At 46.4% G+C, this 13,590-nt stretch overlaps 1 protein-coding gene across 1 annotated transcript in view; it reads right to left on the reverse strand.

Moving 5' to 3' along the window:
• Positions 1–525: 525 nt before the first annotated feature.
• Positions 526–13,590, reverse strand: part of LOC122928904 (guanylate-binding protein 1-like) — a 35,722-nt gene continuing 22,657 nt past the window's right edge. The window contains exons 6-11 of the mRNA XM_044282215.1: positions 10,091–10,327; positions 4,309–4,592; positions 3,319–3,531; positions 2,513–2,615; positions 2,167–2,360; positions 526–885 (exon numbers count right to left, since the gene is read on the reverse strand). Coding sequence (XP_044138150.1) covers positions 754–885; positions 2,167–2,360; positions 2,513–2,615; positions 3,319–3,531; positions 4,309–4,592; positions 10,091–10,327 — 1,163 coding nt within the window. The 3' untranslated portion in view covers positions 526–753. The remainder of the gene's footprint in view (positions 886–2,166; positions 2,361–2,512; positions 2,616–3,318; positions 3,532–4,308; positions 4,593–10,090; positions 10,328–13,590) is intronic.

The following is a 13,590-nucleotide window of genomic DNA, read 5'->3' on the forward strand; positions in this document are numbered from 1 at the left end:
GTGGTGACTGTACACAATCATATCTAGTGAGCTCCCCCTAGTGGTGACTGTACACAATCGTATCTAGTGAGCTCCCCCTAGTGGTGACTGTACACAATTGTATCTAGTGAGCTCCTCCTAGTGGTGACTGTACACAATCGTATCTAGTGAGCTCCCCCTAGTGGTGACTGTACACAATTGTATCTAGTGAGCTCCTCCTAGTGGTGACTGTACACAATCGTATCTAATGAGCTCCTCCTAGTGGTGACTGTACACAATCATATCTAGTGAGCTCCCCCTAGTGGTGACTGTACACAATCGTATCTAGTGAGCTCCCCCTAGTGGTGACTGTACACAATCGTATCTAGTGAGCTCCCCTAGTGGTGACTGTAAACAATTGTATCTAGTGAGCTCCCCTAGTGGTGACTGTAGACAATCGTATCTAATGAGCTCCTCCTAGTGGTGACTGTACACAATCATATCTAGTGAGCTCCCCCTAGTGGTGACTGTACACAATCGTATCTAGTGAGCTCCCCCTAGTGGTGACTGTACACAATTGTATCTAGTGAGCTCCTCCTAGTGGTGACTGTACACAATAGTATCTAGTGAGCTCCCCCTAGTGGTGACTGTACACAATCGTATCTAGTGAGCTCCCCCTAGTGGTGACTGTACACAATCATATCTAGTGAGCTCCCCCAGTGGTGACTGTACACAATCGTATCTAGTGAGCTCCCCCTAGTGGTGGCTGAATACGTTATGACATAATAACAGGTTTTAGGACAGTATACAGCCTCCTCCTCCACTGCTCGACTGTCCCTGGCCGTTCTGTCTTCTTAATTCCTCGATCCTCCTTTGCATTTCATCCAAGGATTGTTGATGTGATGAACTCATTCTCGATTGTTGAGCCTGAACCACAAAAATCAGAACACTAAGTAAGCAACCAATCAGATCATGGCACAATGTCCTAAAGCTCTTGGGGTTAGGCCCCTGTGTGCAGCAGTGCCCAGGGCTACAGACCTCAGCATCAAGGAGGCTAGATGTATTTCCTTTATCTGATCTGGGCTGTCTAAGCTGGTCTGGGAGTTTGAAAGAGGGGGTCTGTTTTTTTAGGGTCTGGTCTGTGGTCAGAATATATTTAGGAGTCTGGTCTGGAGTCTGAATAATTTAGAGGTCTCTTCTGGGGTCCAAATTAATTTTAGGGCTTGATCTGAATTAACTTAGTGGTCTGGTCTTCGGTCTAGAATAATAGCCTTGTCTGGAATCTGTATTAATTTAGGGGGACTGGTCTGGTGTCTGTATGTATTTATGGTTTTAGTCTGGGGTCTGACTCTGTATCTATTTAGGGTTCTGGTCTGAGGTATATATCTATTTTTGGTTCTGGTCTGGGGTCTGTTTTAGCACTTTGTATTTAGACCACACTAGAAATGGATAAAAAACCTCGCAGATTGAAGTAACCTCCACTGGTAGACTCTGTGTGAACAAGGCTCTCCACTGCTAAATCCAACCACAGTGGATCTCATCTGCTTCTCCTTCCTTCTGGTACAGCCGTTCCACAATCCTTATATTAAGAAAAATTGTGAGGCACCCAAAACAGTGAAGCACCGCAGTGGCAGTAGGCTTCTCACACGCCGTAGACGGTTTTTATTCATTTCCAGTGTGGCTTAAATACACTTTTGTGGACTTGGGCGGTCCTATTTTCTATTTGTTTAAACAAACCTGTCATGAGGAATTAGGTACCCAAACCGTCACCTACGTGTTATTCAGGACGGTGTCAGCTTCTCTATGATGCTTGAAGGGTGCAGCTGCTCTCTGGAGAAGTCACCTTGGTCGGTCGCCCTCCTGGCCTGACTGACATCCCACAGGTCAAGTATCTCATCACAATCCAGGAGTCATGATAACGTACCCGGCCTGAGGATGTCAGGAGGGAGACCGTCCAATATGACTTCTGCGAGGAGCGGCTCCACCCTGTGACCTCTATGCAGGCATGGGATTAAATCATGCAATGTGGTTTTTCTGAATGGCCTACCAAAAAAGTAGAAGGACATCATGGAGAACCTGCTCTGTCGGATAGTTTGGAGGCTAATTCCTCAAGACATGTTCTCTTTAAGCTATACCGGCAGAGGACAGCAAAGCTTTACCATCTGACCGGGGTCCGGAGAGCTCAGTTCTGATGCTTCTTCTTTGTACCTGAAGTTGCTGAGTTATCAGGGAGTTGGTTTCCTGAGCCATCCTTATTCTGTTCTGCTCCATCCTTTCTGTGAGGGAGGTTATAAACTGCTGATGATTGGCGCTCTGCCTGATCATGGACTGCTGCAGGTCCCTGTTCTGCTGCTCCACAGATTGCCTCTGCTGTTCTGCCCGCAGGGCCTGGTTATGGGACTCTGGATGACGAGAGAGAAGAATTATAAAGTGATTTCTGCATCTTGAAAAAGTGCCCAGCTTAAATCTCCATATAAAGTTGAGTAACGTGGGGTCCCAAGCGGTGACACCTCCTCATCATACGCCATTTGATATACCACAGCCCCCAGTCTACCTGCTAACCGCTGATCTGCCTGAGTGATCTTCTCTTCTGCCTGGAGGATGGCAGCTTCAATGTTCTGGTTTTCATGTATGAAATCTTCCAGAACCTCCAGAGACTTCATAATGTGAAAAAAAACATAAAAAACATAAAAGTTAATAATCTGTAAGTAGAAAGCAATAGACACAGTGATACAGAAACAGATACATAAAGAGATGCATAAATAGATTGTTACAGTGACATCTCACAGAGGCGGCTGCCACCGCTACATTCACTGGTCCCGGGTTTCCTGCATACCTTAGATCAGCAGGTATGCAGGAATTAAAATCCTTACTGTCCTAGACCACCAGATATACTGACAACCCCTTTACTGCCCAAGACCACCAGGGATACTGGAATTAACTCTCTCACTGTCCTAGACCACTAGGGATACTGACAATAACCACATAGCTGCCCAGCATCACCAGGGATGCTGACACTAACGCCCTTACTACAACAGGCCACAAGGCATACAGACATTAACCACCTTGCTGCCCTAGACTACCAGGGATGTAGACAACCCTTAATGTCCTACTGGCACCACTGCACCAGGACTGAAAGGTAAGTATTTACACTTCAGATGTAGGTTGGACAGGAAACAGGCAAGCTGCTCTACCAAGTCAGTACAGGCAGCACATAGGAGCATAAAGGATGACCAGCAGAAGAAGACCACAGGGTCCACCTAGTGTGTACTTACTGTAGATTCTGTAGCCACATCTGAACAAGTTCTCAGACAACCCTGACATGGACGAACAACCCTCGGCTGATATTGTTGCAGTTACCTTTACTCCCTTTCCAGATATTGTCTGATAATTGTCTAGGAATATGTGCTTATCCATCAAGAAAGCCTTGTGTCCTCCAGGTCTGGAGTAACATCCCTGCTGGAGCCTAATCTGCATGGTCTGGCTGAGCGTCTGGAGAAGATTCTTACAGACCTCCCTGGATAAATCTTCATTGATTTTCATAAATTCTTTCTTTTTCTTGACAATTTGATTCTGTGGGAACAATAAGAAGTAAATTACAGTTGTGATGAGAAACAACCCCCTCATGTGTAACAGAACAAGTCGATGAGTGGCTGGTACAGTATCTGATGGTATCCATGGCATGTGGGTCCCTGCCTTTTGGAGGACACAAGGATCAGCCATGTCATGTTCTGCTTTTTGAGGTTTCGACATTGAGGCTCTCTCCCATTCTCGGAGTTCCCCGATGGCTCAGTCTTTAGCTCTTCTCTACTGAATGCTGAGGGGTTGTCTGACCTCCACAGCAATTTCACGTTTGGCCCTAAAAGTGCTCAGCCTGAAGACAAAAGTCACTAGTTTACATTTAACCGATTCCGGGGCAGAGGGTTGCCTCCCGGCTTCTTCTGGTCCCCTGTGGCCTCTGGGGTCACATGCCATATCACCTCGGAGGCCAGTGAGTGGCTGCATGTGACAATGAATGGGATGTCACACTTCCAGTGCACAGAAGACCAGAAGCAGCAGGGGCAGGACCCTAAGCACAGGAACGGAGTGCTGGTAGAATTGCATTGGGATTGGACGGCCCCTTCAAAGTACAATTTTAGAGAACACCTCTAATTATCTCCTGGAGAAGTAATAGGACATAGGCCCTTAGGTAGTGGTTACTAGGCTCTCAATGTTCCTGCAGGTTCTCGGTGGCCTAGATTCCTGTTATCGGCTATAGACACCAGTGCTATAGACAATGGATGGAGCCAAAGGGCGCATACTCTGATGATTGGTAGATAAGAGATAAATTCTTTAGGCCGGACGTCTGACCTTCAGCTCTTGTAGATATGTCTGGTCCTGGTCATTCACTGATCGTTCCATGAAGACTTTAATGGCTTTCCTCGTACATTTCATGTGCAGGATCAGGAAGTCAAGCTCTGTTTCGATAGGGAACTTCGGAAGATGTCTCTCCATCTCATGTTCATATTTGGACATTGCGTCTTGTAAAGCTCCTGCATTTTCAATTTTGGCCAAAGTCAGAACCGCATTCTCCATGCTGGGAATCTCTCCGCTCCGAATGGTGTCCACATACAAGGATGTAAGATTACCGAGCACTGCAGAGGAGGAACAGAGCATTAGTGTGGAGATAATCCCCGGCAGAGAAGGAACAGAGCATTAGTGTGGAGATGACCCCCGGCAGAGAAGGAACAGAGCATTAGTGTGGATATGACCGCCGGCAGAGAAGGAACAGAACGTTAGTGTGGAGATGACTCCTGGCAGGGAAGAACAGAGCATTAAGGTGGAGATGACCCAGCAGAGGAGGAACAGAGCATTAATGAATGTAGAGATGAACCCTGGCAGAGGAGGAACAGAGCATTAATGTGGAGGTAACCCTAGCAGAAGATGAAGTAAGCATTAATGTGGAGATGACTCCTGGCAGAGGAGAAACAGAGCATTACTGTGAAGATGACCCCAGCAGAGGAGGAACAGAGCATTAGTTTGGCGATGACCCTTGAAGAAGAGGGATAGAGGATTAAAGGGGTTTTGCCATCTCAGACAATGGGGTGATATCACTAGGATATGCCCCCATTGTCCGAACGGAGTGGGGAAAAGAACGGAGGGCGCACTGCGCATGTGCAGCCGCCCTCCGTTCATTTCTACGGGGCCGCTGAAAATAGCCCAGCGCTGGCTCGGCTATTTCCGTCTGCCCCATAGAAACTAATGGGAGCAAAGGCTGTGCGTGTGCGGTGCACTCTCATTCACTTCTATGGGAGCAGCGCTTGGTGGTGGACGGACCCTGGGAAATCCGGGCCTCCAGCCACAGCTCTCCTGGCTCCATTCTCGTTGTAGGAGCGGGTCCCAATGGTGGGACCCGCACCTATCAGACGATGGGTGCATATCCTAGCGATATTCCCCAATTGTCTGAGATGGAAATACCCCTTTAACGTGGAGATAACTCCCGGCAAAGGAGGAACAGAGCATTATTGCTCTGTATAATCTGTATGTAGTGAGCTCCCCCTAGTGGTGACTGTATAATCTGTATGTAGTGAGCTCCATCTAGTGGTGACTGTATATTCTGTATGTAGTGAGCTCCCTCTAGTGGTGGTGTATAATCTGTATGTAGTGAGCTCCCTCTAGTGGTGGCTGCATAATCTGTATGTAGTGAGCTCCCTCTAGTGGTGGCTGCGTAATCTGTATGTAGTAAGCTCCCTCTAGTGGTGGCTATATAATCTGTATGTAGTGAGCTCCCTCTAGTGGTGGCTGTATAATCTGTATGTAGTGAGCTCCCTCTAGTGGTTGCTGTGTAATCTGTATGTAGTGAGCTCCCTCTAGTGGTGGCTGAATAATCTGTATGTAGTGAGCTCCCTCTAGTGGTGGCTGTATAATCTGTATGTAGTGAGCTCCCTCTAGTGGTGGCTATATAATCTGTATGTAGTGAGCTCCCTCTAGTGGTGGCTGTATAATCTGTATGTAGTGAGCTTCCTCTAGTGGTGGCTGTATAATCTGTATGTAGTGAGCTCCCTCTAGTGGTGGCTGTATAATCTGTATGTAGTGAGCTCCCTCTAGTGGTGGCTGTATAATCTGTATGTAGTGAGCTCCCTCTAGTGGTGGGTGTATAATCTGTATGTAGTGAGCTCCCTCTAGTGGTGGCTGTATAATCTGTATGTAGTGAGCTTCCTCTAGTGGTGGCTATATAATCTGTATGTAGTGAGCTCCCTCTAGTGGTGGCTGTATAATCTGTATGTAGTGAGCTCCCTCTAGTGGTGGCTGTATAATCTGTATGTAGTGAGCTCCCTCTAGTGGTGGCTGTGTAATCTGTATGTAGTGAGCTCCCTCTAGTGGTGGCTGTATAATCTGTATGTAGTGAGCTCCCTCTAGTGGTGGCTGTATAATCTGTATGTAGTGAGCTCCCTCTAGTGGTGGCTGTATAATCTGTATGTAGTGAGCTCCATCTAGTGGTGGCTGTATAATCTGTATATAGTGAGCTCCCTCTAGTTGTGGCTGTATAATCTGTATGTAGTGAGCTCCCTCTAGTGGTGGCTATATAATCTGTATGTAGTGAGCTCCCTCTAGTGGTGGCTGTATAATCTGTATGTAGTGAGCTTCCTCTAGTGGTGGCTATATAATCTGTATGTAGTGAGCTCCCTCTAGTGGTGGCTGTATAATCTGTATGTAGTGAGCTCCCTCTAGTGGTGGCTATATAATCTGTATGTAGTGAGCTCCCTCTAGTGGTGGCTGTATAATCTGTATGTAGTGAGCTTCCTCTAGTGGTGGCTGTATAATCTGTATGTAGTGAGCTCCCTCTAGTGGTGGCTGTATAATCTGTATGTAGTGAGCTCCCTCTAGTGGTGGCTGTATAATCTGTATGTAGTGAGCTCCCTCTAGTGGTGGGTGTATAATCTGTATGTAGTGAGCTCCCTCTAGTGGTGGCTGTATAATCTGTATGTAGTGAGCTTCCTCTAGTGGTGGCTATATAATCTGTATGTAGTGAGCTCCCTCTAGTGGTGGCTGTATAATCTGTATGTAGTGAGCTCCCTCTAGTGGTGGCTGTATAATCTGTATGTAGTGAGCTTCCTCTAGTGGTGCCTGTATTATCTGTATGTAGTTCTGCAAAAAAAAGGGGGTTAGTCAGCAGCTCCCAGTGCGCAGGTGCACGCTGCCATGGCAAAGACCTAGAGGAAAAAAGACAATGCAGCAGCACCCTGCAAATCAGATAAAGTACAATACTGCCAAAAATTATAGTGCTAATGCTACGCTTATTTATAAAGTGAGATGCTTGGCCAATGCATTTTGTACAAAACCATCTGAGCCCGTCTGCCGTACATCAAGGCGATCTCTGTTAGACGGGTCCTAACACTAAATACTACCTGTTATGCGCCATAATGGCTGCCATAAAGTTCAGGGAGTGTTGGATCCACTCTGCCTTTTACCATTTTTGGTGCCATAATGGCCTCCATTACAAGGGATGCAGGTACCAACATGCATGCCGAGCCCACTCTATACCTTTCCTTGTGCCAGACAGCTTCCAATGAATGTAGTGAGAGCAGCCACAGCTTTATACTGAAACTAATTAAAATCAGCCTATGGGGCAGACAGGCTAATAATCTGTATGTAGTGACATCTTCTACATCTAGGGGAAAGAAGGTTTGTACACAGACTTTGCAGAGGACTCTTTACGGTAAAAGTAGTGAGACTGTGGACTCTTTACGGTAAGAGCAGTGAGACGATGGACTCTTTACGGTAAGAGCAGTGAGACGATGGACTCTTTACGGTAAGAGCAGTGAGACGATGGACTCTTTACGGTAAGAGCAGTGAGACGATGGACTCTTTACGGTAAGAGCAGTGAGACTATGGACTCTTTACGGTAAGAGCAGTGAGACTATGGACTCTTTACTGTAAGAGCAGTGAGACTATGGACTCTTTACTGTAAGAGCAGTGAGACTATGGACTCTTTACTGTAAGAGCAGTGAGACTATGGACTCTATACTGTAAGAGCAGTGAGACTATGGATTCTTTACAGTAAGAGCAGTGAGACTATGGACTCTCTACGGTAAGAGCAGTGAGACTATGGACTCTTTACGGTAAGAGCAGTGAGACTATGGACTCTTTACGGTAAGAGCAGTGAGACTATGGACTCTTTACGGTAAGAGCAGTGAGACTATGGACTCTTTACGGTAAGAGCAGTGAGACTATGGACTCTTTACTGTAAGAGCAGTGAGACTATGGACTCTTTACTGTAAGAGCAGTGAGACTATGGACTCTTTACGGTAAGAGCAGTAAAACTATGGACTCTTTACTGTAAGAGCAGTGAGACTATGGATTCTTTACAGTAAGAGCAGTGAGACTATGGACTCTCTACGGTAAGAGCAGTGAGACTATGGACTCTTTACTGTAAGAGCAGTGAGACTATGGACTCTTTACTGTAAGAGCAGTGAGACTATGGACTCTTTACTGTTAGAGCAGTGAGACTATGAACTCTTTACTGTAAGAGCAGTGAGACTATGGACTCTTTACGATAAGAGCAGTAAAACTATGGACTCTTTACTGTAAGAGCAGTGAGATATGGACTCTCTACTGTAAGAGCAGTGAGACTATGGATTCTTTACAGTAACAGCAGTGAGACTATGGACTCTTTACGGTAAGAGCAGTAAAACTATGGACTCTACTGTAAAAACAGTGAGACTATGGACTCTTTACTGTAAGAGCAGTGAGACTATGGACTCTTTACGGTAAGAGCAGTAAAACTATGGACTCTACTGTAAAAACAGTGAGACTATGGACTCTTTACTGTAAGAGCAGTGAGACTATGGACTCTTTACTGTAAGAGCAGTGAGACTATGGACTCTTTACTGTAAGAGCAGTGAGACTATGGACTCTTTATGGTAAGAGCAGTGAGACTATGGACTCTTTATGGTAAGAGCAGTAAAACTATGGACTCTCTACTGTAAGAGCAGTGAGACTGAATTATTTATGGTAAGAGCAGTGAGACTATGGATTCTTTACGGTAAGAGCAGTGAGACTATGGACTCTTTACTGTAAGAGCAGTGAGACTATGGACTCTTTACTGTAAGAGCAGTGAGACTATGGACTCTTTACTGTATGAGCAGTGAGACTATGGACTCTTTACTGTAAGAGCAGTGAGACTATGGACTCTTTACTGTAAGAGCAGTGAGACTATGGACTCTTTACGGTAAGAGCAGTGAGACTATGGACTCTTTACTGTAAGAGCAGTGAGACTATGGACTCTTTACGGTAAGAGCAGTGAGACTATGGACTCTTTACTGTAAGAGCAGTGAGACTATGGACTCTTTACGGTAAGAGCAGTGAGACTATGGACTCTTTACGGTAAGAGCAGTGAGACTGTGGACTCTTTACTGTAAGAGCAGTGAGACTATGGACTCTTTACGGTAAGAGCAGTGAGACTATGGACTCTTTACGGTAAGAGCAGTGAGACTATGGACTCTTTACGGTAAGAGCAGTGAGACTGTGGACTCTATACTGTAAGAGCAGTGAGACTATGGACTCTATACTGTAAGAGCAGTGAGACTATGGACTCTTTACGGTAAGAGCAGTGAGACTATGGACTCTTTACGGTAAGAGCAGTGAGACTATGGACTCTTTACGGTAAGAGCAGTGAGACTATGGACTGTTTACGGTAAGAGCAGTGAGACTATGGACTCTTTACAGTAAGAGCAGTGAGACTATGGACTTTTTACGGTAAGAGCAGTGAGACTATGGACTCTTTACGGTAAGAGCAGTGAGACTATGGACTCTTTACGGTAAGAGCAGTGAGACTATGGAACTCTCTGCCAGAGGAGGTGGTGATGGTGAGTTCACTAGAAGAGTTCAGGAGAGGCCTGGATGTATTTCTGGAGAGTAATAATATTACAGGCTGTAGCTACTAGAGAGGGGTCGTTGATCCAGGGAGTTATTCTGATTGGAGTCGGGAAGGAATTTTTTCCCTTAAACTGAGGAAAATTGGCTTCTACCTCACAGGTTTTTTTTGCCTTCCTGTGGATCAGCTTGCAGGATAACAGGCCGAACTGGATGGACGGAGGCTTCTTTCAGCCTTATAAACTCTGTTAGTAGGTAACTTTGGGGGTGCACTTACTTTTCCCGGTGACTGTGATTCCCCCGGTCAGAGCTTTCACCCTGCTGTTCCTCATTATATGCTCATAGAATTTCGCCGCTTGCTCCATAAACTCCTCCTCTATTTCGCTCTCCTTCAGCTCGTCCAGACGATGCAGGTTCCTCGTAGAGGTCGGTCGGTCAAATACGAAGCATTTGTGAGAGTGGAAGAAGCTTCGGATGCACTCACGGGGGAGATTGTACTGCTGGAAGTTTGCTCCTATAATATAAAATAAAAGGTTACAGAAGACCCCGCTCCCCGGACCGCTCTATGTCAGCAAATAGAAGTATTTCCACAACATAAAAATTCTGGTGCATCTGTTATTTTTTTTTTGTGCCGCTCCTCTATTATTCCTCCTACAAATGATTGTTACTGTCCAATCAGTACTGTAGGTTATATAGGGACATACCTCTTTAACAAGGGGATTAATAGCACCCAGTCTTTTTTTTTCCAGATTTCCAGGATGAATAACAGAGGAATGCCATAATGCAGATAAAAGATGCTCCAAAATACAAGTATTTACTACATACAGAAATGTTCGGAGTGTAATTGTCTCCAGTACTACAGACATGAATGACCGCTGTGATGGACATGATCATCATAAGATCCGTCAACACACGCTGGAGTACGTATTTCAAAGGCTGAGCTTACCTTTTGGCTCTGCTACATCAGAAATTTGGAATTATTGGCCCAAAAATGTATACAAACATATAAGAAGACATATTTCTAGATATCTTCTCTTATAGTATGACCCCAGAACCTATAGGTAACCACTACCCTGAACCCTGTACACATAGGTAACCTCTGCCTCTAGGTTGTGAGCCTCCATTGCAACCCAGAAGCAATGAGCGCCTCCATCAATACAGACAGAAGCGCTCATTGCTGCAGGCACGGATCGTGCTGCCGGCCTTTGTGGGTGGAGCCTGCATCCCGGCAATCTGCATAAGCTCCGCCCACACAGTGCTGCAGAGCGATCTGTGCCTGCAGGGAAGAGAGGACTGAGCTTCAGGAACGGGACAAGGGGAGTAGTTACTGTGTTTTTTTGTTTTTAATACAGAGGACTTTATTACTATGGAGGGGGCACAGAGGACTTTATTACTATGGAGGGGGCACAGAGGGCTTTATTACTATGGAGGGGGCACAGAGGACTTTATTACTATGGAGGGGGCACAGAGGACTTTATTACTATGGAGGGGGCACAGAGGGCTTTATTACTATGGAGAGGGCACAGAGGGCTTTATTACTATGGAGGGGGCACAGAGGGCTTTATTACTATGGAGGGGGCACAGAGGGCTTTATTACTATGGAGGGGGCACAGGCGGCTTTATTACTATGGAGGTGGCACAGAGGACTTTATTACTATGGAGGGGGCACAGAGGACTTTATTACTATGGAGGGGGCACAGAGGACTTTATTACTATGGAGGTGGCACAGAGGACTTTATTACTATGGAGGGGGCACAGAGGACTTTATTACTATGGAGGGGGCACAGAGGGCTTTATTACTATGGAGGGGGCACAGAGGACTTTATTACTATGGAGGGGGCACAGAGGGCTTTATTACTATGGAGAGGGCACAGAGGGCTTTATTACTATGGAGGGGGCACAGAGGGCTTTATTACTATGGAGGGGGCACAGAGGGCTTTATTACTATGGAGGGGGCACAGGCGGCTTTATTACTATGGAGGGGGCACAGAGGACTTTATTACTATGGAGGGGGCACAGAGGACTTTATTACTATGGAGGGGGCACAGAGGACTTTATTACTATGGAGGGGGCACAGAGGGCTTTATTACTATGGAGGGGGCACAGAGGACTTTATTACTATGGAGGGGGCACAGAGGACTTTATTACTATGGAGGGGGCACAGAGGACTTTATTACTATGGAGGGGGCACAGAGGACTTTATTACTATGGAGGGGGCACAGAGGACTTTATTACTATGGAGGGGGCACAGAGGACTTTATTACTATGGAGGGGGCACAGAGGACTTTATTACTATGGAGGCGGCACAGAGGTCTTTATTACTATGGAGGCGGCACAGAGGGCTTTATTACTATAGAGGGGGCACAGAGGGCTTTATTACTATGGAGGCGGCACAGAGGTATTTATTACTATGGAGGCGGCACAGAGGACTTTATTACTATGGAGGGGGCACAGAGGGCTTTATTACTATGGAGGGGGCACAGAGGACTTTATTACTATGGAGGGGGCACAGAGGACTTTATTACTATGGAGGGGGCACAGAGGATTTTATTACTATGGAGGGGGCACAGAGGGCTTTATTAATATGGAGGGGGCACAGAGGGCTTTATTACTATGGAGGGGGCACAGAGGACTTTATTACTATGGAGGGGGCACAGAGGGCTTTATTACTATGGAGGGGGCACAGAGGGCTTTATTACTATGGAGGGGGCACAGAGGACTTTATTACTATGGAGGGGGCACAGAGGACTTTATTACTATGGAGGGGGCACAGAGGGCTTTATTACTATGGAGGGGGCACAGAGGGCTTTATTACTATGGAGGGGGCACAGAGGACTTTATTACTATGGAGGGGGCACAGAGGACTTTATTACTATGGAGGGGGCACAGAGGACTTTATTACTATGGAGGTGGCACAGAGGACTTTATTACTATAGAGGGGGCACAAAGGACTTTATTACTATGGAGGGGGCACAGAGGGCTTTATTACTATGGAGGGGGCACAGAGGACTTTATTACTATGGAGGGGGCACAGAGGGCTTTATTACTATGGAGGGGGCACAGAGGGCTTTAATACTATGGAGGGGGCACAGAGGGCTTTATTACTATAGAGGGGGTACAGAGGTCTTTATTACTATGGAGGGGGCACAGAGGACTTTATTACTATGGAGGGGGCACAGAGGACTTTATTACTATGGAGGGGGCACAGAGGACTTTATTACTATGGAGGAGGCACAGAGGTCTTTTTTAACAATGGAGGGGGCACAGAGGATTTATTACTCTGGAGGGGCACAGAGGACTTTATTACCATGGAGGGGGCACAGAGGTCTTTATTACTATGGAGGGGGCACAGAGGTCTTTTTTAACAATGGAGGGGGCACAGAGGATTTATTACTCTGGAGGGGGCACAGAGGACTTTATTACCATGGAGGGGGCACAGAGGTCTTTATTACTATGGAGGGGGCACAGAGGGCTTTATTACTATGGAGGGGGCACAGAGGGCTTTATTACTATGGAGGGGGCAGAGAGGACTTTATTACTATGGAGGGGGCACAGAGGACTTTATTACTATGGAGGGGGCACAGAGGTCTTTTTTAACAATGGAGGGGGCACAGAGGTCTTTATTACTCTGGAGGGGGCACAGAGGACTTATTACTCTGGAGGAGGAACAGAGGACTTATTACTATGGAGGGGGCACAGAGGACTTATTACTATGGAGGGGGCACAGAGGACTTATTACTCTGGAGGGGGCACAGAGGACTTATTACTCTGGAGGGG

Source organism: Bufo gargarizans, chromosome 2, assembly GCF_014858855.1.
Source record: "Bufo gargarizans isolate SCDJY-AF-19 chromosome 2, ASM1485885v1, whole genome shotgun sequence".
NCBI lineage: Eukaryota > Metazoa > Chordata > Amphibia > Anura > Bufonidae > Bufo > Bufo gargarizans.